This window comes from Rhea americana, unplaced genomic scaffold (assembly GCF_003343005.1).
Source record: "Rhea americana isolate MKP2758 unplaced genomic scaffold, rheAme1 scaffold_79, whole genome shotgun sequence".
In the NCBI taxonomy this organism is placed as follows: Eukaryota; Metazoa; Chordata; class Aves; order Rheiformes; family Rheidae; genus Rhea; species Rhea americana.
In genome coordinates this window covers 136069-155231 of record NW_028186967.1, presented here as the reverse complement: position 1 = coordinate 155231, position 19163 = coordinate 136069, and the positions used below count along the sequence as shown (strand labels likewise).

Here is a 19163-nt window from a genome sequence, read left to right as displayed (position 1 = left end):
CAAGCGGTCACCCGCTAAGGGACACCTCAGGGTCACCTCGACCCCCTGCCAACCGGCCCGGGCCTAACGCCTCGCCGGGGCAGGCCGGGAGGAGGAGGAGGAGGAGAAGTTCGGTGTTTTAACTGCGGCGGGCGGCGCCGGCGTGGGGTGGGACCGTTGCTGCGCGGAACGCGAGCGCCGGGGGAGCCGTTTCTAGCCGGAGCGGGCGCGCGGCCCCGTGGCGGTTGGCGCCGCGCAACGGTTCGCCGCGAGCCGCGCGTGGCGGCCGAGGCGGGGAGGGGGAGGGGCGGGCAGGGCGCCATGGCCAGGGTGGCGAGCGCCCTCAAGACCCTGCGGAACCACTGGAAGAAAACGGCGGTTGGGGGCTGCCTGCTCTCCTGGGGGGGCAGCTGGCTCTATGGCAAGCACCGGTAACTACCGCCGGGCCGCGGCGGGGGGCCGGGGGAAGGGCGGGTAGAGCGCCTCCGCCCCCCGCCCCCGCCGAGGCCCCGGGGGGATGCGGCGGCCGCGGGAGGTGCAAGGGGAGCTGCAGTCCTTCGGGGTGATTGCTGCGGCCGCTCCGTCAAGTCGCGGTGCTGTAAAGGCGTAAATTCCTCTAGTTGCTTCTGATGTTGGCTCTGCAGTGGCAGAGCAGCTTTAAACAAACTTTGTGTCAAAGTAGCTTGAGTCTTTCTTTGGGTCAGCTGGGGAGGAGAAAGATTTTCCTCTTCTAACTTAAAAATGAAGTCAACYACACGTATGTCACTGGGTTGCTTGCTTTTAAGCAAAATTATGATGATGAATGAAAATGTAGGCCCTGTACCTGCAGATGACTCCACTGATACGAATCACTAGTAGCTGAATGGAAACCAGCCTCATGTAGAGAAGGAGGTTATTATGGGATTGTGGTCACCTGCCCAGGGGCTTTCCTGTCTGCAGTTGTTTTTATGGTGTCAGGTCTCCTGAAGATGGGCAGATTTTTGTCGTGTGAGAGTTTGCATCTTCTGAGATGCAGCAGCAGTTGCACAGACTTCTGTAGTGTCTGTGCTCTGCTATTGTCACCAAGGTAACTGGAAGAAAGTCAATTACTGCAGTAACTATATTGTAACATAAATCATAGATAGCCGGGTATCATTTCTGCATTTGTTATCTGTGGACCAAATGCTCCTTACAGTAGTTAAAATCCTAGTTTACTGTTTCTAAATAGCTAGGCCTATATTTTAATCTCCGTTCTTTAAGATTAGAGTTAACATACTTGACCAAAATGCAAGTGTAGTCAATTTTTTTAAAATGTTCGTTGCTATTGTATCTTCTGTCATTACCTTGTGTCTTTTTAATTGTTAAGCCAGGATTTTTTAACAGTGTGCTTTTCTGCTTACATTAAAATACTACCAAAGCCTCAGTGGAAAACTTAGGAAAATAAATCTGCTTATGGTGTGTGTTATACTTTCCTTCTTTGTTTATCTCTTTTTGCCTGGAGACTTTAGCATTAAATCAGCTTTGTTTTGAATGATACATCTGCTCTACTTGCTTACTTCCTACCTGAAGCATTAAGGCTTAGCTGACTGCAGGCAAACAGCAAAAAACTATCCTGCCACTTTTTTTTTTTTTTTTTTTTTGTTTTTTTTTATTGTTTTTTTTTTTTTTATTTTTTTTTTTTTTTTTTTTTTTTGAGTAATTGCTGGCAGTTTATGATAAGATGGAAAATTACTTCAGGCGAGCAAAAACGGTAGTAACAGATCATGATTTCATGCATATGCCTGTAAGGACCAACACAGAAAGAAGTGCGGTGCATGCTGCTGTGTTGTAAGTAGAAGTATCTGTTCTAAATAAGTTGATTTTTTTCGATGCCTTCCTGTAGTTTCAGTGAATCTCTGAGCTTACGTCCAATTTGGTTCTAAAGACGTGAACTTTGATAAAGTAGCAACATGTATCTGAGTAATTATTTGAAGTTCTGTCATTCTAGATATCTCTTAGCCAGACTAAGCTTAACAGCCAAAAATTTATATACAAAACGAGGAGGAAGAAATTGTTCAGGAGCACTCACAAAAGAGGTTAACTAGCAGGTCAGAGCATCCTGTGATCTTCCCATGTACCCTGCTTATGTAAGTTGCCTCTTTATTGGTCTTCTCTTGCCACAGATACTAATGGCAGYGAACAAAGTGCATTTCAGACCTGGGTACTGTAGAGCTACTGAAATAGCACATTAAGGAAAAGACTAAATCTATTCATTGTGCATATGCAGAATGGTCACTCGAGGAGGCATAGGAGCAGTGTCAGACATAGCTAGTCTCTGCTTTTTGTCTGTTCTTTCTATAAATTTATGCGCCTATATACTGTTGGTTTCAGTTGTGTTCATTTTCTGTGTAGTTCCCTTTGTGCAGGACCTATGAAAACAAGGATCAAGGAGAAAGTGAAACTTACCACAGGTTTTATGCTGTCAGCTAAAAATGAACGAAGAGGAAAATATGAAAAAAAAAGAAGGAACTTTTGATATCTAAATTTAAGTTCTCAAAGGTTATTGATGTCAAATGTAGGCACAGTGCTTTAACCCAGAAAATGAAGTAAAAAAAATAAAATGTTTACATATCCCATTCTTAAGTTTCACCTTTTATCCAGTTAGGATAACACAGCATTTTTGTACGATGCCGAAGAGATGCAAAGTAAGAAATCCTGTGATGACAGACTGCTCTGTGTAATTTCATATAGCCTCAAGCACAGCTATAAAGTACTGTTTTCAGAGGTTTAAATACTGTTTGTATAAAATGACAACTGTTTAGCCATTTCTTGATCTCTATGGAAGATTGTTTCTGCCAGGGCATAGAAAAATAAGGAGTTACAGAAGAGTCTAATGGTAAGAGTGCAAAAATACAAAGGGTTTCGCACCAGCCCCTAGAGATGATTTTATCTTGTGACTGCTGGATAATAGGGATCTCTGTTGGCAGCTTCTGTTTTTCCTCGAAATGTGGATCCCCCCCCACCCCCCCCACCTATGTTCCCTCTATCCCCAATTGTTTTTTTTTTTTTTAATACTAGTTATGCTGGACAGCATGAGAGGTGCCTTTAGCCCCATGCACTAACTGCTCCAGGCAACATTTTAAGTGGTTAATAAGAGAACCACATATAGGCCATGTTAGCTGTAAGGCTTGCTGTTATCAACATCTGAGGCTGAATTACTATGCATGAGGCATACTTGGTTAGACTTATATTTGTCCTTTTAGAACAGATTAAAGGTTTAGTGAAGCCTGGTGCTTCAGTTTCTGGAATTACTGAAGTTCCTGATGATAGGGCTTGCTTTAGCATGGCATCAATTCAGATTAGCCTCTGAGTTGCAGGAATTAGCTGTTTGAGGTGTTGCTCATTCCTTTGTAGCTGAAGAAAGATTTCTCTCTGCCCTTGGCTTTTCCATCCTTGTGGATTTTCTAATGTATTACTCTTTCAAAGAGATCATTTAGCTTTTTTGGCTTCTCAGGGTTCATGCTTGTTTCGGATGTAGAAGCTATGATGCATCCATATGATGATTCCAGTCGACCTACTGGAAATAACAACCTCTCCTGCAAATAAAAGGCAGCTCTTCTGAAGTCAGTCTCTACAAGTCCAAAGGGACAGAATAGTTCTTGAGTACTTGCTTATGACTTTGGAGGATGCTACATAGGCAGATCTGGACAAAGAGAATGTTACATTCTCCAGACTTGTTCCCTGTGCCTCTTTTCCTGTTGCAAAATGGACCTACGTGTCTCCTTCCAGTCATATCACAGGCAGTACTGGGTTACACTGTGATCAGTGTGTTTGGAGACATTTGTTCAAATACTGACTGATTTGAAAATAAGTTTTTCTGAGGTGAGGAGAAGAATAAAGAGGAAACCTTGTGTTGATTCTCCCTTCTCTCCATTTGAAATTCAGGCATTCTGAATATGTAGTGTAGTGGGACATGCCTCTTCAAAAGAGACAGTTCTGGAAGTGGCAGAAGTTTTTCTTATATAAGCTGATGTGTGCAGTAAAGGCACTAAAACCCCATTGCTGTTCTTACAAAACCTTGGTGAACTTTAAATCTCTTCTGTTTCTAACGAAATAATATGCTTAAAATATCTGAGTTCCTGCATTCAGGGTAGAGAATAGCCTTGTAGTAGTGGAAAAGTAAAAGGAGAACTCAGTGTTGTCACATATGAGTTTGTCTCCTTTTAATTTCTGTGGATTATGTGAATTCATGTATTAGCATGAATTTAGTCTAGCACATCGTATTACAAGTATGAGGGAGTTGAATTCAATATACTATGCTATATGCTTATACACAGTATAATTTTATATGTAATTATATAGCATAAATCTGTTTAAAGTCATGTGTATCTTTACGGGAGAGTGATTACAGATAAAGTAATAAGCTTGTTTTGGGAGTTTTTTTTGTTTTTTTTTTTTTTCCCTAGTAGGATGAAAAAAGGGCATTCAGCTTAATACTGGCTGTGTTCCTGTTGAGTGGCTGGTAGTGTTCATTGACTTACTTGATATAAGTAGTCATAGCATAAAATTCAAATTCAGCCTTTTCTTGAAATGTTATTTAATTGACAAAGAAAATAGCAAGACGGTACCGTAAGATTATTTGAAAATTTTCACCAAACTTGAGCTCTTTTGAAGCTCCTTTCACTTTCTTAGCTCATGTCCCAGATCATCTCTCCTGAAAAGAGCTGTTGCTACTGTTTATATGTCCAGATGGTGCAGTGAGTCACCAGATATGTCAAATCAGCAGAAATTTAGTCTTCTCCAGTGTGCTGAACATCTGCTAAACTGATTGTGGACTTGGCCAGACTGTTACCGTTGTACCGTTGATTAGGTGATCATCACCATGTCAAGATGGAGACTTTTATGTTGTATGGAGGCAGTGGACCCCTCAGATGCTTAGCTTAACTCTATGTATATTGAAGTGTTGACTTTATACATAGAAAATACTGTAAAGGCTTATGGGTCTTTGACTCTGTGCCAATTATCTGAATGTCATTGTTATCTGTAATTTGATTGCTAGTTTTTGTCTATTTGCCAACTGATAACTCACTTCACCTCTCTTCATACCTCTTCCTGAGTGACCAACTTTTTGTTATTAGTTTCATCAAAAATGTTAAGCATAGATTCTAAGTTTTGGAGAGGGCTGATGCAAACTAAGATTTGACTCATGTCTTTCTGAAATCAAGCTGGGAGTAAATTCTTATACCAAGCAGAGAGTRGTCTTGCTATATCGGAAGCGGTCAAAATACTCTTTGATAACATAAGCTCTCTTTTAAGAGTTCTGTTATAGCTCTTGAGCACTGGTGCTATGTGCACAACTTTAGTCAAGCGCCCCTCTGGGATATTCACAAGGCAGTGTGTTTTGATCCATACATCGAACTTGAGTGCTTTCAGGCTTCTTGTTGCCTGGATGTACTTGGTAGTCTTAGCTTTAATGCTGATAACCCTTTTGGAAATGGGATCTCATGTCTGAACTTCTCTCTACGTTTGTAATATGGCTGCTTCTAGGAGAGTTGTTTTGGTTAGATTTAAGATATAGGCTGACTCTTGCTGCTGCCATGGGCCTCAAACAGCTTATTCAKTCTGAGTTTGCTGTCTTCTGCTTGTTGTGTTTATTGCTGCCATGATTAAGCTTTCTTCATGGGAATCATCCTTTCAGCCCCAGCCTCTGCTGGCACTTGTGAAGAGGATGCATTCTCAACTGGAGAAGCATACATACTAAATTGTGCAGATCTCTATTTACGTGGAAGTGTTAATTCCCGATTTTGACTGAAAACACTTATGACAGAAGCAGTGGTTACCAGTCCTGTGGTGGGGATGTTGAAGACATAAATCAGAACAGCCACAATTCAAGCAGTCCTTACAGATACAGGACTGTAACAGCCCCGTATGTTCTTGTATAGCTGCTGTGTGATGAATTCTGGACAGTTGTTCGCTCTTTCTTTCTCTGTTCTTTTGTTACTTTGGCATAGCCCTGTGTTTGGTGTTGAGTTGTTCTATGGGTTCTGAGCCTTCAGGCGGCTTTCATGCATGAAATGTTTATGGACTCCTTTATGTTTCTTCCACTTGAGTAAAGACGATGGGAAGAGCTTAGTATCAGAACAATTTCATTTCAGTAGAGAGAAGAAATGAACTGCAACACATGTACTGAGGTGTCTAAATGATTTTCCAGTGTTTGTTAGTATAAAATACCTGCCTACTCTCTTCTCCGAGGGCTCTGTGCTGTGGTGGCTGCAGACCTTGCAAGACTGCCTGAAATCTTTGCTGATTTGTCTTAAGCTGAACCTAGTGACAGAACTTGGACTGTTGTTGTTTCCTTATACCCTATTTCTCTTTCCTCTGCCTCCCAATTTTTTCTGTTAGCCCAGTTGTAAGCCATGTAATGGTTGATTCTGACAACAGGAAAGCAGCCTGGATTGATCAGTAGATGCTGTATTGCACATCTGGTTTGCTTTAAGGCATAAGTTGTATCTATAGGCCTAAGGGAAAAGTAAAGTAAGAACTGATTTTTAGTTTGCTCTGGGTATGATGCTAGTCATAAGAAATCTTCGTGTGTTCTTTCAGGCAGTACAGTAACTTGATCTGTAATTTTCCTCTGCCTTCTCATGTTGAAGTGTTACTGATACTGCTTTGTTTCTCTGTATTGCTAGTCAATAAAATATATATATAAAAAAGCAAAATTTTATCTTTCTCATTAAAGTCTCTTTTATTCTTGGAGCTGATAAGCAGACAAATAATCTAATATATATTGAGGCAGAAGACTAAAAATGTTACTTTTTGTTATTTTTAATATTTTTGTAGCTGTATTTAATAGTTAGTTTGACCTGGACCTGCAAAGGCCTTGCAAGCTCACAAACTCACTTGTGTGATTCCAGGTCACCACATAGGGTAAACAAAGGCAAGAATTGTAATACAGAAGGAGTGGTGTTCTCACCTGTATGTCTATTTCTGCCTTTCTTTTCTTTTCTTTTTTTTTTTTTTTTAAGATAGTTGGCCATTTAAATAACATGTTAAGGAAAGAAGATTTTCTGCTAATCTGAAATTCTTCAACTAAACTTAAAACAGTATATTTCCTATGGAATCAATGGGAAGCCTGTGAATGTGGCTAGGATGGCCTGCGATTCCGTGCGTGGTGTTTTACTGGAGAGAAAAGTAAGTCATCTGTAAATTACTGGACAGTGTGTGRTTCTTATAGTTTGAGAACCTAAACCTTTCCTTTTGACACCAGAATGAAGTGCCTCAGACTGGACGTTCTTCTTTCTCTAAGTGCTTTAGTGCAGAAGAAAATAAGCTGAAAGTGACCTCTGAACTACCAAGCCTGTTTTTTGTGGTTCAGCTCACTCCACTGAGCTGAAACAAGCTTGCGTCCTTGACTGTTGCATTGAGGATCTTTGCAGGTTGGGGCAGACAGCACAATCTCTTTTGCTTACATTTGAAAAATTGCCCTGGACTCAATTTTAAAAGTGATTAACACTAGAGCATAAGGTTGCAGGTTCCATGAAAACATTGCTGGCTGACAATGTGACCCAATTTGATCTCGGAACAAAACAGCGTCAATGTAAAATAAACGGATAACATGGATTTGGCTAAAAGTTGGTAATAAGGTTAGGACAGCAATTCTCATATGCAACAGCTGTGGTCCTGTGCAGCCATCAAGTGATAGTGAGGTTTCTTCAATACCCCATAATAGTTCAGCAGTACATATCAAAATTGCAGTTGTTGAGCATTTGCTCTGTCCACATGTAGTCACAAGGAGAAAAAATAAAGTCACTATATAAGAACTTCTAATCAGTACAATGTGGGCTTGCTAGCCTATAATGTGGCCTTAACTGAGCTGGAATTAGCTGTGGAAATTGTACCTAGCTTGATATGCAAACCTTTTCATAAGGAGAGTTATTTTAACCAGTACTCTTTCCTAAAATTACAGCAATTAAAAACACCTGTCTCTCCTGTAAGTAGTATTTCTGGTTCTTAATACAAATGACTTATTGCAGAGGTTTTAAAGAGCAAGTATTAAGTTTATGCTGCTTTCCTAGACAATTGATTTGCATTGTTTTATTAATTTTGGAGTATATTATGCTGACTATACCTTTTTTAATTGTATTGGAGACTTTTGTGACAGTAATGTACTGTCTTACCAGGAATTGCCAAGGGTAAGTTGATGTATTTTTTTCAATTTTAGCAAGGAGTGGGAAGTAGCTTTGGTAGTTAGAGGACAGGTAGAATTTTTGGCATTGCAGAGTGACGTTCCTTTTCTTGTCTGTGAGACCCAGTAGGACTTCTTTTGGTCTGAGAAAGAACTGGATTTTGATTCTTGCTCAGTAGTTCTGTCTCCAGTTGATTTGTCAACTGTGCCCTTCCTGCTGCCTTGCTAATGCTATACATCAGCAATGATAAGAACAATAAGAACAAATAGTAATCTGGAAAGCTTTTCTTCTTCTTCTTCTTTTTTTTTTTAATGATATTCTGCAGCATCTCCAATACTGGTATTTTCTTATTTACTTTTAATCTTAACTGAGGGGGGTTGAGTGATTCTCACCTCTCTTGAGTTACTGCTTTACACCATCTTCAGATCTAGGTGGGTGGTAGGTGCTGTGTGAATTTGACTTCAGCTCACAAACCAATGGAGAAGGGAGCTCACATTTGTAACACACAGAGATTTAAGTCCATGTAAGTTACACTTGAGGCTRCTGTAAATCCTTTCTATGCTGCCAGAACATTAAGTAGCTTCAGTGTAAATAACAGGCAATTTTAACATTTTAAAAAAAGCTTAGATCTTGAGTACAGTTATGTGGCAATTTTAAAAAGGTCACAGTTACATAGTGTCTTATAGCTTATGTAATCTTAGCACACTTGAAACACTGTGTTTTCTACTTTACAATATAAAGGGTATTTGTATGCACATGCTGAAAAATCTTATGCATATGTACTTAAGTGGGTGTGTTTTATCTTTAAAAATATGTTAAATAGGTCTTAACCTTGTTTTTTTAATCTCAGGGCTGTCGAAGCGTATATAAGAAAGGAATGCACCTACTTTTGAAAAATGAGCAATTTGTTTTAAACTTACTCTGCCTAATACCCACTCTCTATTTTGTCTTGCCTAATAGTGATAACCTGCTACGAAGAGCTGCATGCCAAGAAGCCCAGGTAATAGCATTTAAAGTGATAAAATTAGATTAACCTCCCCCCCCTTATCTTGGTTGTGCAGGGCTCCTGAGATGTTCCCAGCAGGCCCTCTCTACGTGACAAGCTTTGTAATGATGCCATCTGTGTTACTTTGCTAAAGTGCCAACCGGTGGACAACACCGCCAGCCACCAGCTGGGGTACTGTACCTGTAAAGCCCTGGCTCTGCTGCTGCCATGGACCGTGCAGTGGTATCATTAGGGTGATCTTAGTTACTGCTCCAGCTACCTCATCCTTCAGTTCTGCAGATTTAATTACTCTGTGCCTGTAAAGTTCTGGTTGAAAGGTGATTTGTTGACGTGACTGAAGATTGAAACATCAGATCCACCATAACGGATGCAGTATGTGCAAAGGTAGTGCAAGCTGCTTCACATTAGTGCTGAGCTGGAGAGACCTTACCCTTTTGCCTTCAATCTAGAGTGCCTTTGTCAAAGAAACTAAGCATGAGGACTGACCTAGCATTTTTGAGACCTATGCACTGGGAACTAAATGGAGATCATTCAGTCTCTGATTACTGGCAAGAAAACTAATGTTCTGAGAGAGGGAGGCCTAGTTGTTCTCTGAGGATACTGGCTGTTGTTTTTCTAGTTTGTGGTCTTCATGGGCAACAAGCAGTGGGCAAATTTCCCCACTGTAATATTYCCATAAATAAATCTTTCCCTTAATAAGCATTCTTTATTGGTGCAGGGGCTGCAGTTCATAATTACATCTTAGCACAGATACCATTAACTCTGCTGATTACTTCATTGATACAGTATAGGATTTTAAGTCTTTCTGCCTCCTGCAAATGTGTCTTTCTAAACCTGCTTCTCCCTGCCAAAACTTAGAGGTTTTGCAGGTGTGATACACTGCTATGTACTAGGACCTAAAACAAAAAGTTAAAATTATTTTTTTCATTAAAGAATCTTGCTTGAGATTTCCCTGCTTTATAACTGTAATGCGCCTGAAAAATCCCAATTTTAGCCTGCCAAATGTTGAGGGAAAGATGTTCACAGCAAATTGCTCTGGGCTGTGGAGCTTCTTCTCAGAATTGATACAACAAAGCTCAAATCTCATGGAAGAAAAAGAAAGACCTTTTTCATAAATCATACCTTCAGAGTCAGATGGAATTCCAATTGATAATGTCAGTTGTTCTTGACTTTTGTTTTCTGTATTGATTTTCACTGCTTAGATATCAAGGTGATAGAAGTTCTTTGTATCACCAATAAATAGCAGTTAGTACCTCGGTATCTATTTGGTCAAGGAGGTTTTATCAATGTGTATAAATGGGGGGGGATGATGTAAAGAAGACAGAGCTAGACTCTTTTCAGTGGTGCCCAGGACAAGATGAGAAGTAATGGGCACAAAATGAAATACAGAAGTTCCATCTGAACATTAAAAAAAAAAGTTATTAAAACAATTTCTAGAATTGTGCATTTTTTAAATTTCCTGTCTTAAAAATTAGAATTTGCTTTAGAAATAATACCCCTATATATAACATAAGTACCTAAGTATATACCATAAAGACATGATGATATCATTACTCATAAATTGTTTATGAGTATGAGCCTCGGTAGGTTGGTTGTTTAGAGTAAGCAAATACATCACATTGTACCCACCCAAGTGAGTATTTCATTGTTTCTACCAGCTGTAACATGCCAGAGGAGTATTAATGAAGTCTCTATGTTTCTTGATTCTCCCTCTTCAACAGTTGCAATAAAATAAATCAGTGGGGCTTTTTCAGCTGTTTTTTTGACTAAAGCTAAAGAGCTGTTGATTTCTTCCTCTTTGACCATTCTTTTGCCTTCAGCAACTTTTCTCATCCTTTTTCTTTTCTTGAAGAAGAATTTTGAATGTTTTAAACTACATATCCAGCTGCATACTTCTTTTAATAGAGATTTCCTCAGCAAAGTGTCAAGTGGAATTCATCTCAGCTTTGAACAGCCAGTGATCACTACAGTCTAATGTGGTTTGTGTACAGCATCCACCTTCTTCAGTATGAAAATTCCTGCCAGAGGATTGACTTTCAAGATAAAGCRAAAAGAAGATGTGGACAGTTGTCTCTTTGTCTTGGGTTTAGTGCAGTAGTCTCTTGATCCTGCTTTATTTTGGGGGCTTCTGGATRGTACTTCTGAAGACGTTGTCGTCCTTGTGCTCATAAAAACAGGTTGATTTGGTGTGGTAGTAGGGATGCCTTTAGGTGAGGTAAAAGAGTTTTACAGAGGGGGAAGTACCATGTGGAAGCCTTGCCTTTTCTTGCCTCTTTCTGTGTGGAAAAGCTATGGAAATGTGTAAAACTTGCTAGAATGTCCAAAAGTGCATGAAGTTACTCCCAAATAACTTAAAAGGTACCTACTCAAAATTGGATTAGATATTGAAGAGGAATTCTTTAATTGTTTTAGGAAAACATTAGGAAGGAAAGGTTTCTGAGAAACAGTGAACTTGCTCATTGGCCAGGCTTGCTCATTCTCTGATGATGGTTCTTTCTTATCTTCAAACATAAGCATAGAAAATACAAAAGTGGGCAAAAGAGAGATAAGAAATGAATGGCAGATGTGGAAAAAGATGTCCAAAAAAGGTGAGAMRCAGATGTATCAGAATTACATAAGGAAGGAAAATCAAGTAACTTTAGAATCAAGAATAGTTTCCTGTATCTCTGTTCATGGCAGAAGATTAGGGGTTGACATAAAAGAAATGGTAGTGAATCATAAAGATGAGGTCAAGGTTCCGTTTAGCGATGATATTAGCTGTTGCTCAGTGTAACGATCCCTGAACAGGAGACATGTACAATGATGGGAGATGGAAGTCATTTGTCGTTTGATTGTCATGAGGATTGAAGCCCACTGACATTTGTGGGAATTCATTATTTTGAAGTGTTTTACCAACATRCTTAGAAGAGAAGACTGAACTCCATTCTTCTTTTTCTCTTAGGCTTTTGGCAACCAGCTGATTCCTTCGAATATGCCAGTGAAGAAAGCAACAGTGTTCCTGAACCCAGCAGCTTGCAAAGGGTAAGATTCCCCATCCCCTACACTCCTATGTGAGACACTCTTTCCTGTATTTCGAATTTGCCACTCACTATAAAAAAACAGACAAACTTTTTAGCTCCTTTTTGCCTTCCTGTGATGCCAAGCTGGTACTATAGAACTATTACAAAATTTTAATTGACCAAAAAATAGTGGGTTGAGAAATAGAAGTGGATGCTTGAGTTGAAAAGAGTTCCAAATCATTTTTTTAAAGGTTTTCCTTTATCTTGTGTTAGAACCTTCATCACTGCTTTTCTATGTGACACCTGTTTTCCTTCTCAAAGACTATAGAATTAGAGCATGGCCTTGATTTCCTCAAGGGCTGAAGTTAGCCAGCAGTGATCTTATTTCAGGTGTAAACCTGCCCTTGCAGGGGATGTGCTTGCAACCCAAGAGGCTAAATATCAGCCCAGAACAAAACTCCTAGGCAGGGTTGGCTGCCTTTTTTTGCATATGCATTAGCAGAAAAACAGTCGTCTTGGATATGATACCTGTCTGTTTCTGCTGATCAACTAAGCCCCTTACCAGTTTTATCTCTGTAGGGTTTCAGTAGCAGTATCAGGAGAATGATTTATCTGACATGGAAATGCGTGGACTTGCATGTTTTTGTTCTGAACACCTATGGCTGAAAAATGCATAGAGCTATTAAATTAAAATCCCTGACTTCTAGTCTCGTGTTTTTGCTTGTTGCAAGTAATTTATAATTAATGGCATAGTTATTTTAGTATGCAGTTACTGGCATAAAATGCATAAGTCCTTTAAAAGAAGGTCAGGTAAAATTTTGCTTCTGAACTTAATAGTATGTGAAAGTATTTTCTTAAAAATTCTTTCTGAAAAGCTAGATTGGTGTCCTTGTGGTTTTAAAGCCTAGTGCTCTGTAACACATTAATTTTCTAATAAATTTCTTTCTGCAGATCTTGTTTTGATTTTTTTTTAAATTATTTTTGGAGAAGGCTAGATAACCTCTTCTGCATTTATTAAAACTGGAACAAAAAGCTGACATATCTGAAGTATAAGTCTAGAAAATTAATACGTTTGAACCAAACCAGTTCTCATCTTTCCTGACTGACAGGCTGACTTATTATGTAAATTGTATGTTCTTTTCTTAACTAGATTTCTTATTCATATGTTTCCTTCATTTTTAATTTTTCAGTCGCTAGACTGATTAAATAGTTCTTCCTCTATTTCCTCTAGCAAAGCCAGGACCCTTTTTGAAAAGAATGCTGCTCCAATTTTACACTTATCGGGCTTGGATATAACTGTGGTTAAGGTAAGAACTGAGGTTCTGTCACACAAACATATGTATTGCATAGTCTGCTCTGCTTTCTCTTCTGAAGAATTAAATTTTGGATGCATTTGAAAATCTCAGTTGTCTGTAGGTGTCTGGTTGGAGGAAATAAATATGGAAATTTTAAACTGGTACTTAATCTTTTTCTTTTAATTGAGAGTTAATTTGGAGACTGTATACAGAGTTTTTAAATTTCAACTAAAATGGTGTGTGTATATGTGTATATGTTTTTATGGCAGCTCTTCTGTAACTATCAGATAGGGATATCTCTAAATATATGGGTACTGGCTGGTTGTGCATGGACTTTGCTCTTGAAATTGTCAGTTCTTCTTGAGCTTGCTGAATTCGGAAGTGAAGAACTTGGACATGCTGTGGAACTCTTCAGATTAATTTATAAATCTTTTGTTTTCACATTAAAAATATTTCAGCATATCACTGAGTAATTTAACATTCCCATCAGGAAAGCAGAACTTGAGGTATAAATGGTGTGAATTTGCAGAGACGTTTTTCTTGGAAAGAGAACAAAAAGTAAATATGAAGGAATTCCGATCTCTTTGAAGGTGTTTGAGGCTATGATATGTTGATTGTTTAGCAGTCATTATGTCCTGGCGATAACTAATAAATATCTTTCTATCTTGGAGTCTTCTTGGTGAGGCTTTGTTTAGTGTTAAACTCCTGTTTTTATTAATGCAATTCTCTGTTTATTAAAAAGATTTAGTCCTAAGAAATCCTCACCCTAAGAGAAAAATTTATTCTTGAAAACTTTGAACTGATACTTTGTAGCTTCCGACCTGGCAAGTTATTAAAACAGGACTGGGCCAGTAACTGGCACATCCGTGAAAAAAAGATTGGTTTTGCAGAAAATAGTTTTGATGGTTTGGTAAGTCAGTGAAGTCTTTTCTGCAACTGTGGGCTCTGCTAACCTGCCACTGAGCAGCAACCTTTTTCTGCATTTGATTCTGTCTTTCAGAAGAGACAATGCCATGATTAGGACCTCTTTRGCTGTTAATGATGATAGGATTTTTCCTGCAAGAGCGTGCCAATATTTGCTTGTGTTTTATTTAAATATAAAAGTATRTGAAAGTTTGATTATTGCTGGGACATTCTAAATCTATTGAATGAGGTTTACTGTGATGTTTCACTTACGCTTTGTGTGTATGTGCTTCCTTGCTTATATTCTGTTAAGCAGTAGACTTGCTTCATAAGCTGAAGAGATTTCAGTGAGTATAATGCAAGACATACAGAGTACTTGGTACTATGTGAGAAGTAGTATTAAGTAAATGGTTAGATGACTCTTTTCTTTATATAGAAGAGAAATCTTAGAAATGGTCACCTGAATTCTCATATATGGGTTTCTGTTTCTTCAGACTGATTATGAAGGACAAGCAAAAAAGCTGCTGGAACTCATGGAAAATACAGATCTGATCATTATTGCAGGAGGGGATGGCACGGTACAAGAGGTACTGTAGGCGCTGTCTCCTGGTTTCTTGAGAGTAGTAGTCAGGCTAAGGGTGAGAAGACTGAGTCTGTGTAATGTGACAACCTCACAGCAGTTCTCACTGGTGACTTACCCATTTCGGCATCTGTGTTTTCAGTCAATGCTATAATTTTCTGGGGTAGGAAAACTCTGGCAGGTGTCATTAGGCTAAAAGTGACCATGGGAGGACAGGAAGAGAGCAAGAGTGTTTGACATAACTGCCTTTCAGAATTTTATTCTGCAGCAACAAAGTTATCTGGGGAGACATGTTTCCAACTTTCTCTTTTTATGTAGTGTAGCTGTAATGGTTTAATTTTCAAAGTTAATTCCTAGCCTATCTGTACCCCCAGCAGGAATGCATATTTTGCTAAATGGGAGTCAAATAATTTAAAAATTATGTGAGAATGATAACAAAGAATGGTGTATGTTCAATAAATGCCTATTATGAGGACAGTTAATCACAGGAGCAAACTACCAGTAGTACTAGGGGGGATAATCTCTCTTTCAACACAAGCTGTATTTTATTAAAACGTGTCTAGAAATGCTAACTACTGGCTTTGTAAGGGAATGGCTAAATGAAATGCAGTGGCTTTAAGAGAAAGTGGTCAAAGTATATCTGCAAGTTTCTCTTGGCCTTAGAATTGATTACTGTTAGTTCCACACTGAGCAATGCTATTGCTGCATTATGCAAAGCCATCTGGGTCTATTCAATGTTAGACTGTTTATGCTGGCATTGGTTGTGGTGCCTGTACACTCAGAACCCTGCTTTTTCCATCATTTTAGCACACTGAACGTGCATCCTTTCTTATGTGAGCAGCAAGAAATAGCACATTCCATGAAAGAGTAGATATTTCATAAGTCTTTTCTGAAGAGCAGATAAGTGTATGATTTTCATAGTTTTCTACTGTAACTGTAAAACAAAATTCRCAAAGCTGAGCATTTCAGCTGTTTTTGTGTTTTGGGATTTTTATTTTATTTATTTATTTATTTATTAGGTCATAACTGGACTTCTCCGCAGAGCAGATGAGGTAAGGAAGTCTGTGATTTTTAAATTTTTGTTTGCTTATTTTTTAGGGGTGTATCTCAGGCACTCGTTGTACTCTCTTGGCCCAGCTGTCTCCTACAGATACTGTTGCTTAGTAATCCCATGCCAGCTTTCTGCATAAAGAGTCAGCCACGCTAGTGTCCTGCAGTTTTTCACATTGGTGTTCATTCCCTTTCTCAGGGGGTGGAATGGCTCCCAAGCCAAGGCTTTGGGAAGTTTCCAGCTGCAGAGCAGGGATTGTTGAGAAGCCAGATGCACAACTTTCAAAGACCCATGGACCAGCTGTGTATGCTGTTTTGTTTGGCAGAAGCATTGGGCAAAATACTTGTTTTCCTGTGTTTGTATAAGCTTGAAACTGGATTCAGTTACGACTGTCCTCCTATTGCTTTATGATTGTTTACCATTTTTTTCAAGCTGTGAATATCTATCTATGTAGATGATTGCAGAAAGTGAATCTTACCTTCTCAAGGTGGAATACTCATACTGGAAATGAGAGATTTTTCTTTTTAAAGAGGGAGGACAGTGTTCCCAAAACCTTGTGGCAGAAACTCAGTTAAATGATCTAGACACGAATATGATGATATCCTTGGCAGCTAGAATTGTATCTGTTTAGGCAGTTGCTTTGTTTGAATGTGACAAGAGAAACTCTGTAATCAAGCCAGTATTTTTAAAAGGGCACTAGCTGTATCAGTTCAGAGAAATACATTTTTTTWAAATTTAATATTATTATAGTTGGCGCATTAAAACCTTTATAATCTAAAGAGCCTGGAAGAAAAGTATTGTAGGTTTTATTGTCCGGATGTAGTTTGCCATGATCTGCAGTAGCGTTTGCAGTTGAAGTTCTATATGCAGCACTGTTTTGGATGGGATACCGCACTGTAGTATTGCTGCTGTCTCACGTACTGTCTTTGGCCAGAGAATTCTTGTCTTTTATATCGCTCTGTCCTGGAAATAGGGAACTGCAGTTTGGCCCCCTCACTTTGTGCTCTGCTTGCGCCTTTTATTTGGGTGGGTCTTACCACTGTTGTCTGAATAAGAAGAGCCTGTGGGAAGTGTTCTGGAGATGYTGTTCCTAGTAGCCAAGGGAGCAGAGCATGACTACGTGAGCTGCAAATGGCCTGTCTTTTGCAAGCTATAAAACAATTCTGAAGAGAATGAAAGAAGGATGTTTGAGATGAATTGACATACAGGTGATAGCAAGGAGGAGTAGGTAAGCGTGAGGTGAGAGGAATATTGTTTAGCCAGCATGGATTTGCAGTATCATGGTGCTGCCAGTAGTAGCACCCAGAAGGGAGATGGTACATTGTGATTACAGTAGTTTATATTGATAATATCATGGTGTTGCTAGTAGTAGCACCCAGAAGGGAGATGGTACATTGTGATATACAGTAGTTTACATTGATTTGCTGACATGCTTCAAGAAGCACAGTTTATTAGGAGGTATGGTATAATAACTTGCTCCTTCAACAAGCTCCTTTGCTGAACTGTGATAGAAAAAATAGCATGGTCAGTGACTTCCAAAAATTAGACCTTCTGCTGCTTCATGATTCAGATGCTAGAAGAATCAATTAATTTCCTGTGCTTAACTGAGAAAATCTCTTTGCCATGCAAGGTTACTCTATCAAAGAGGGATTTCTGAAATGGTAAGTGAGATTCAGAACTTCAGATGCCACCATCAGAATTAAGAAAGATGGCAGATTGCTGACAGAATCCATACATTAGTTAGTACGTATCTGCCAACCTGCATATAACAATGCACTTAATGATTACAGAGAGCTCCTTTGTAACCAGCTGGCAATGGTGGATTCAGATGCCATGTTCTGAATCATTACATATTACTGCCTCATTTAAGGAAGTGCCTGGCTGCTTAATGCCAGAGGAGTGATATCAGACACAGCTGTGGTCTTCACACAGGAAGCTTCGTTTAGCTGATACAAATGTTAATTTACTCTCCTCATGCATCCAGGCTACCTTCAGTAAGATTCCTATAGGATTCATACCGCTTGGAAAGACCAGCACTCTGAGCCACACACTCTACCCTGAGAGCATGAACCAAGTTCAGTAAGTATGATATGTTTTTGAAAAGAGGCTTTTGTTTGATTTCAAGGAGCAGTGCTTTTAGGTAGTTTGATGCTTTCTTTTTCTACTCGATTACATTGGACTTGGTAGTCTCTGGGCAGAACCCGATGATTCTCTGGACTTGCCTGAATTAATGACTTCTAAAACTGAATAAAAATTAAAAAAACAAACTATCTGTATTATTAAAACACAAAATCATTTGCTGTAGCTAATGTCTCTGTGATCATGTGATGTTAAGAGTTTGGCATGATTCAAAAAAGATAAAAAGGACCAAGCTTCTTAGGAACAGTCRGAGATACAGTATCAAGTATATGACAAACCATAAACCCCAATCCTCTTTCCATCCCTCTTCCAGTTTAAGAATTCTAGACGTCAGTTTGCATATAACCTGATATGCACCAGTATAGTAAGGGATACAAGAATCTCTTTAGGAGATTGGATCCCTTTACTGACTTCTGCAAGGTTTCTCCCTGTACTCTGTGAAGGGGCTGATGCTGGCAACTACCCAACATTCTGAATCTGTCTTGTCATCCTGGATCTGATCCAGTCTGGCAATATTTGTTGCCTGCATTTTAGTTTGTTGTAAGAGTGTTTTGTACATTCCTGAAATAAAAAGGTCAGTCAATTAATCTTTTCCCCACATTTTGTTCCTTTTGAATGTTTTCTTTCTGTCTTCTCATAACAATGAATATATTTCCTTGCTGCTGAAATCTCTTCACCCTGGCTCTCCCAGTATCTCATTAGCATTCTTCTTTACGGAACCCTTCCTGCCATCCATCATACATAAAACCCACAAGCCAGCTAGGATAACATCCTTCATTAAAACCACCAGAGTGCTTTGAAACTCAGCAAGATGGACAAGGCAGTAATCCACAGCTAAGATTAAAATAGTAATACAAGTTTGGGTTGTAAAGAAGCTATTTGAAATGAATGATCTTCTTGTCCCCAGGTAATGAACTGTGCAGGTGAGGGCTGCAGGATATTGGTGAAGTTGAAAGAAATTTGGTCAATAGGCTACTTAACAACCCCCGCCAGTAATATTGCTTGACTTACGAAGTACAGTAGTGATATTTTTAAAATATATTTATTTGGGCTTTGGTTTTTCTGAA

The 19163-nt window shown here is 39.1% G+C and overlaps 1 protein-coding gene across 2 annotated transcripts in view; it reads left to right on the top strand.

The window, feature by feature from the left end:
- Nucleotides 1-242: 242 nt before the first annotated feature.
- The window catches only part of AGK (acylglycerol kinase), a 34845-nt gene continuing 15924 nt past the window's right edge, over nt 243-19163 (top strand). The window contains exons 1-7 of one of the 2 annotated variants that reach the window (XM_085322620.1): nt 243-410; nt 9084-9123; nt 12071-12150; nt 13360-13435; nt 14821-14913; nt 15926-15958; nt 17942-18036. In XM_085322620.1, coding sequence (XP_085178746.1) covers nt 301-410; nt 9084-9123; nt 12071-12150; nt 13360-13435; nt 14821-14913; nt 15926-15958; nt 17942-18036 — 527 coding nt within the window. In that variant the 5' untranslated portion in view covers nt 243-300. Of the gene's footprint in view, nt 411-7060; nt 7129-9083; nt 9124-12070; nt 12151-13359; nt 13436-14820; nt 14914-15925; nt 15959-17941; nt 18037-19163 lie in introns of those variants that run through there. The other variant, XM_085322622.1, reaches the window with a different exon arrangement.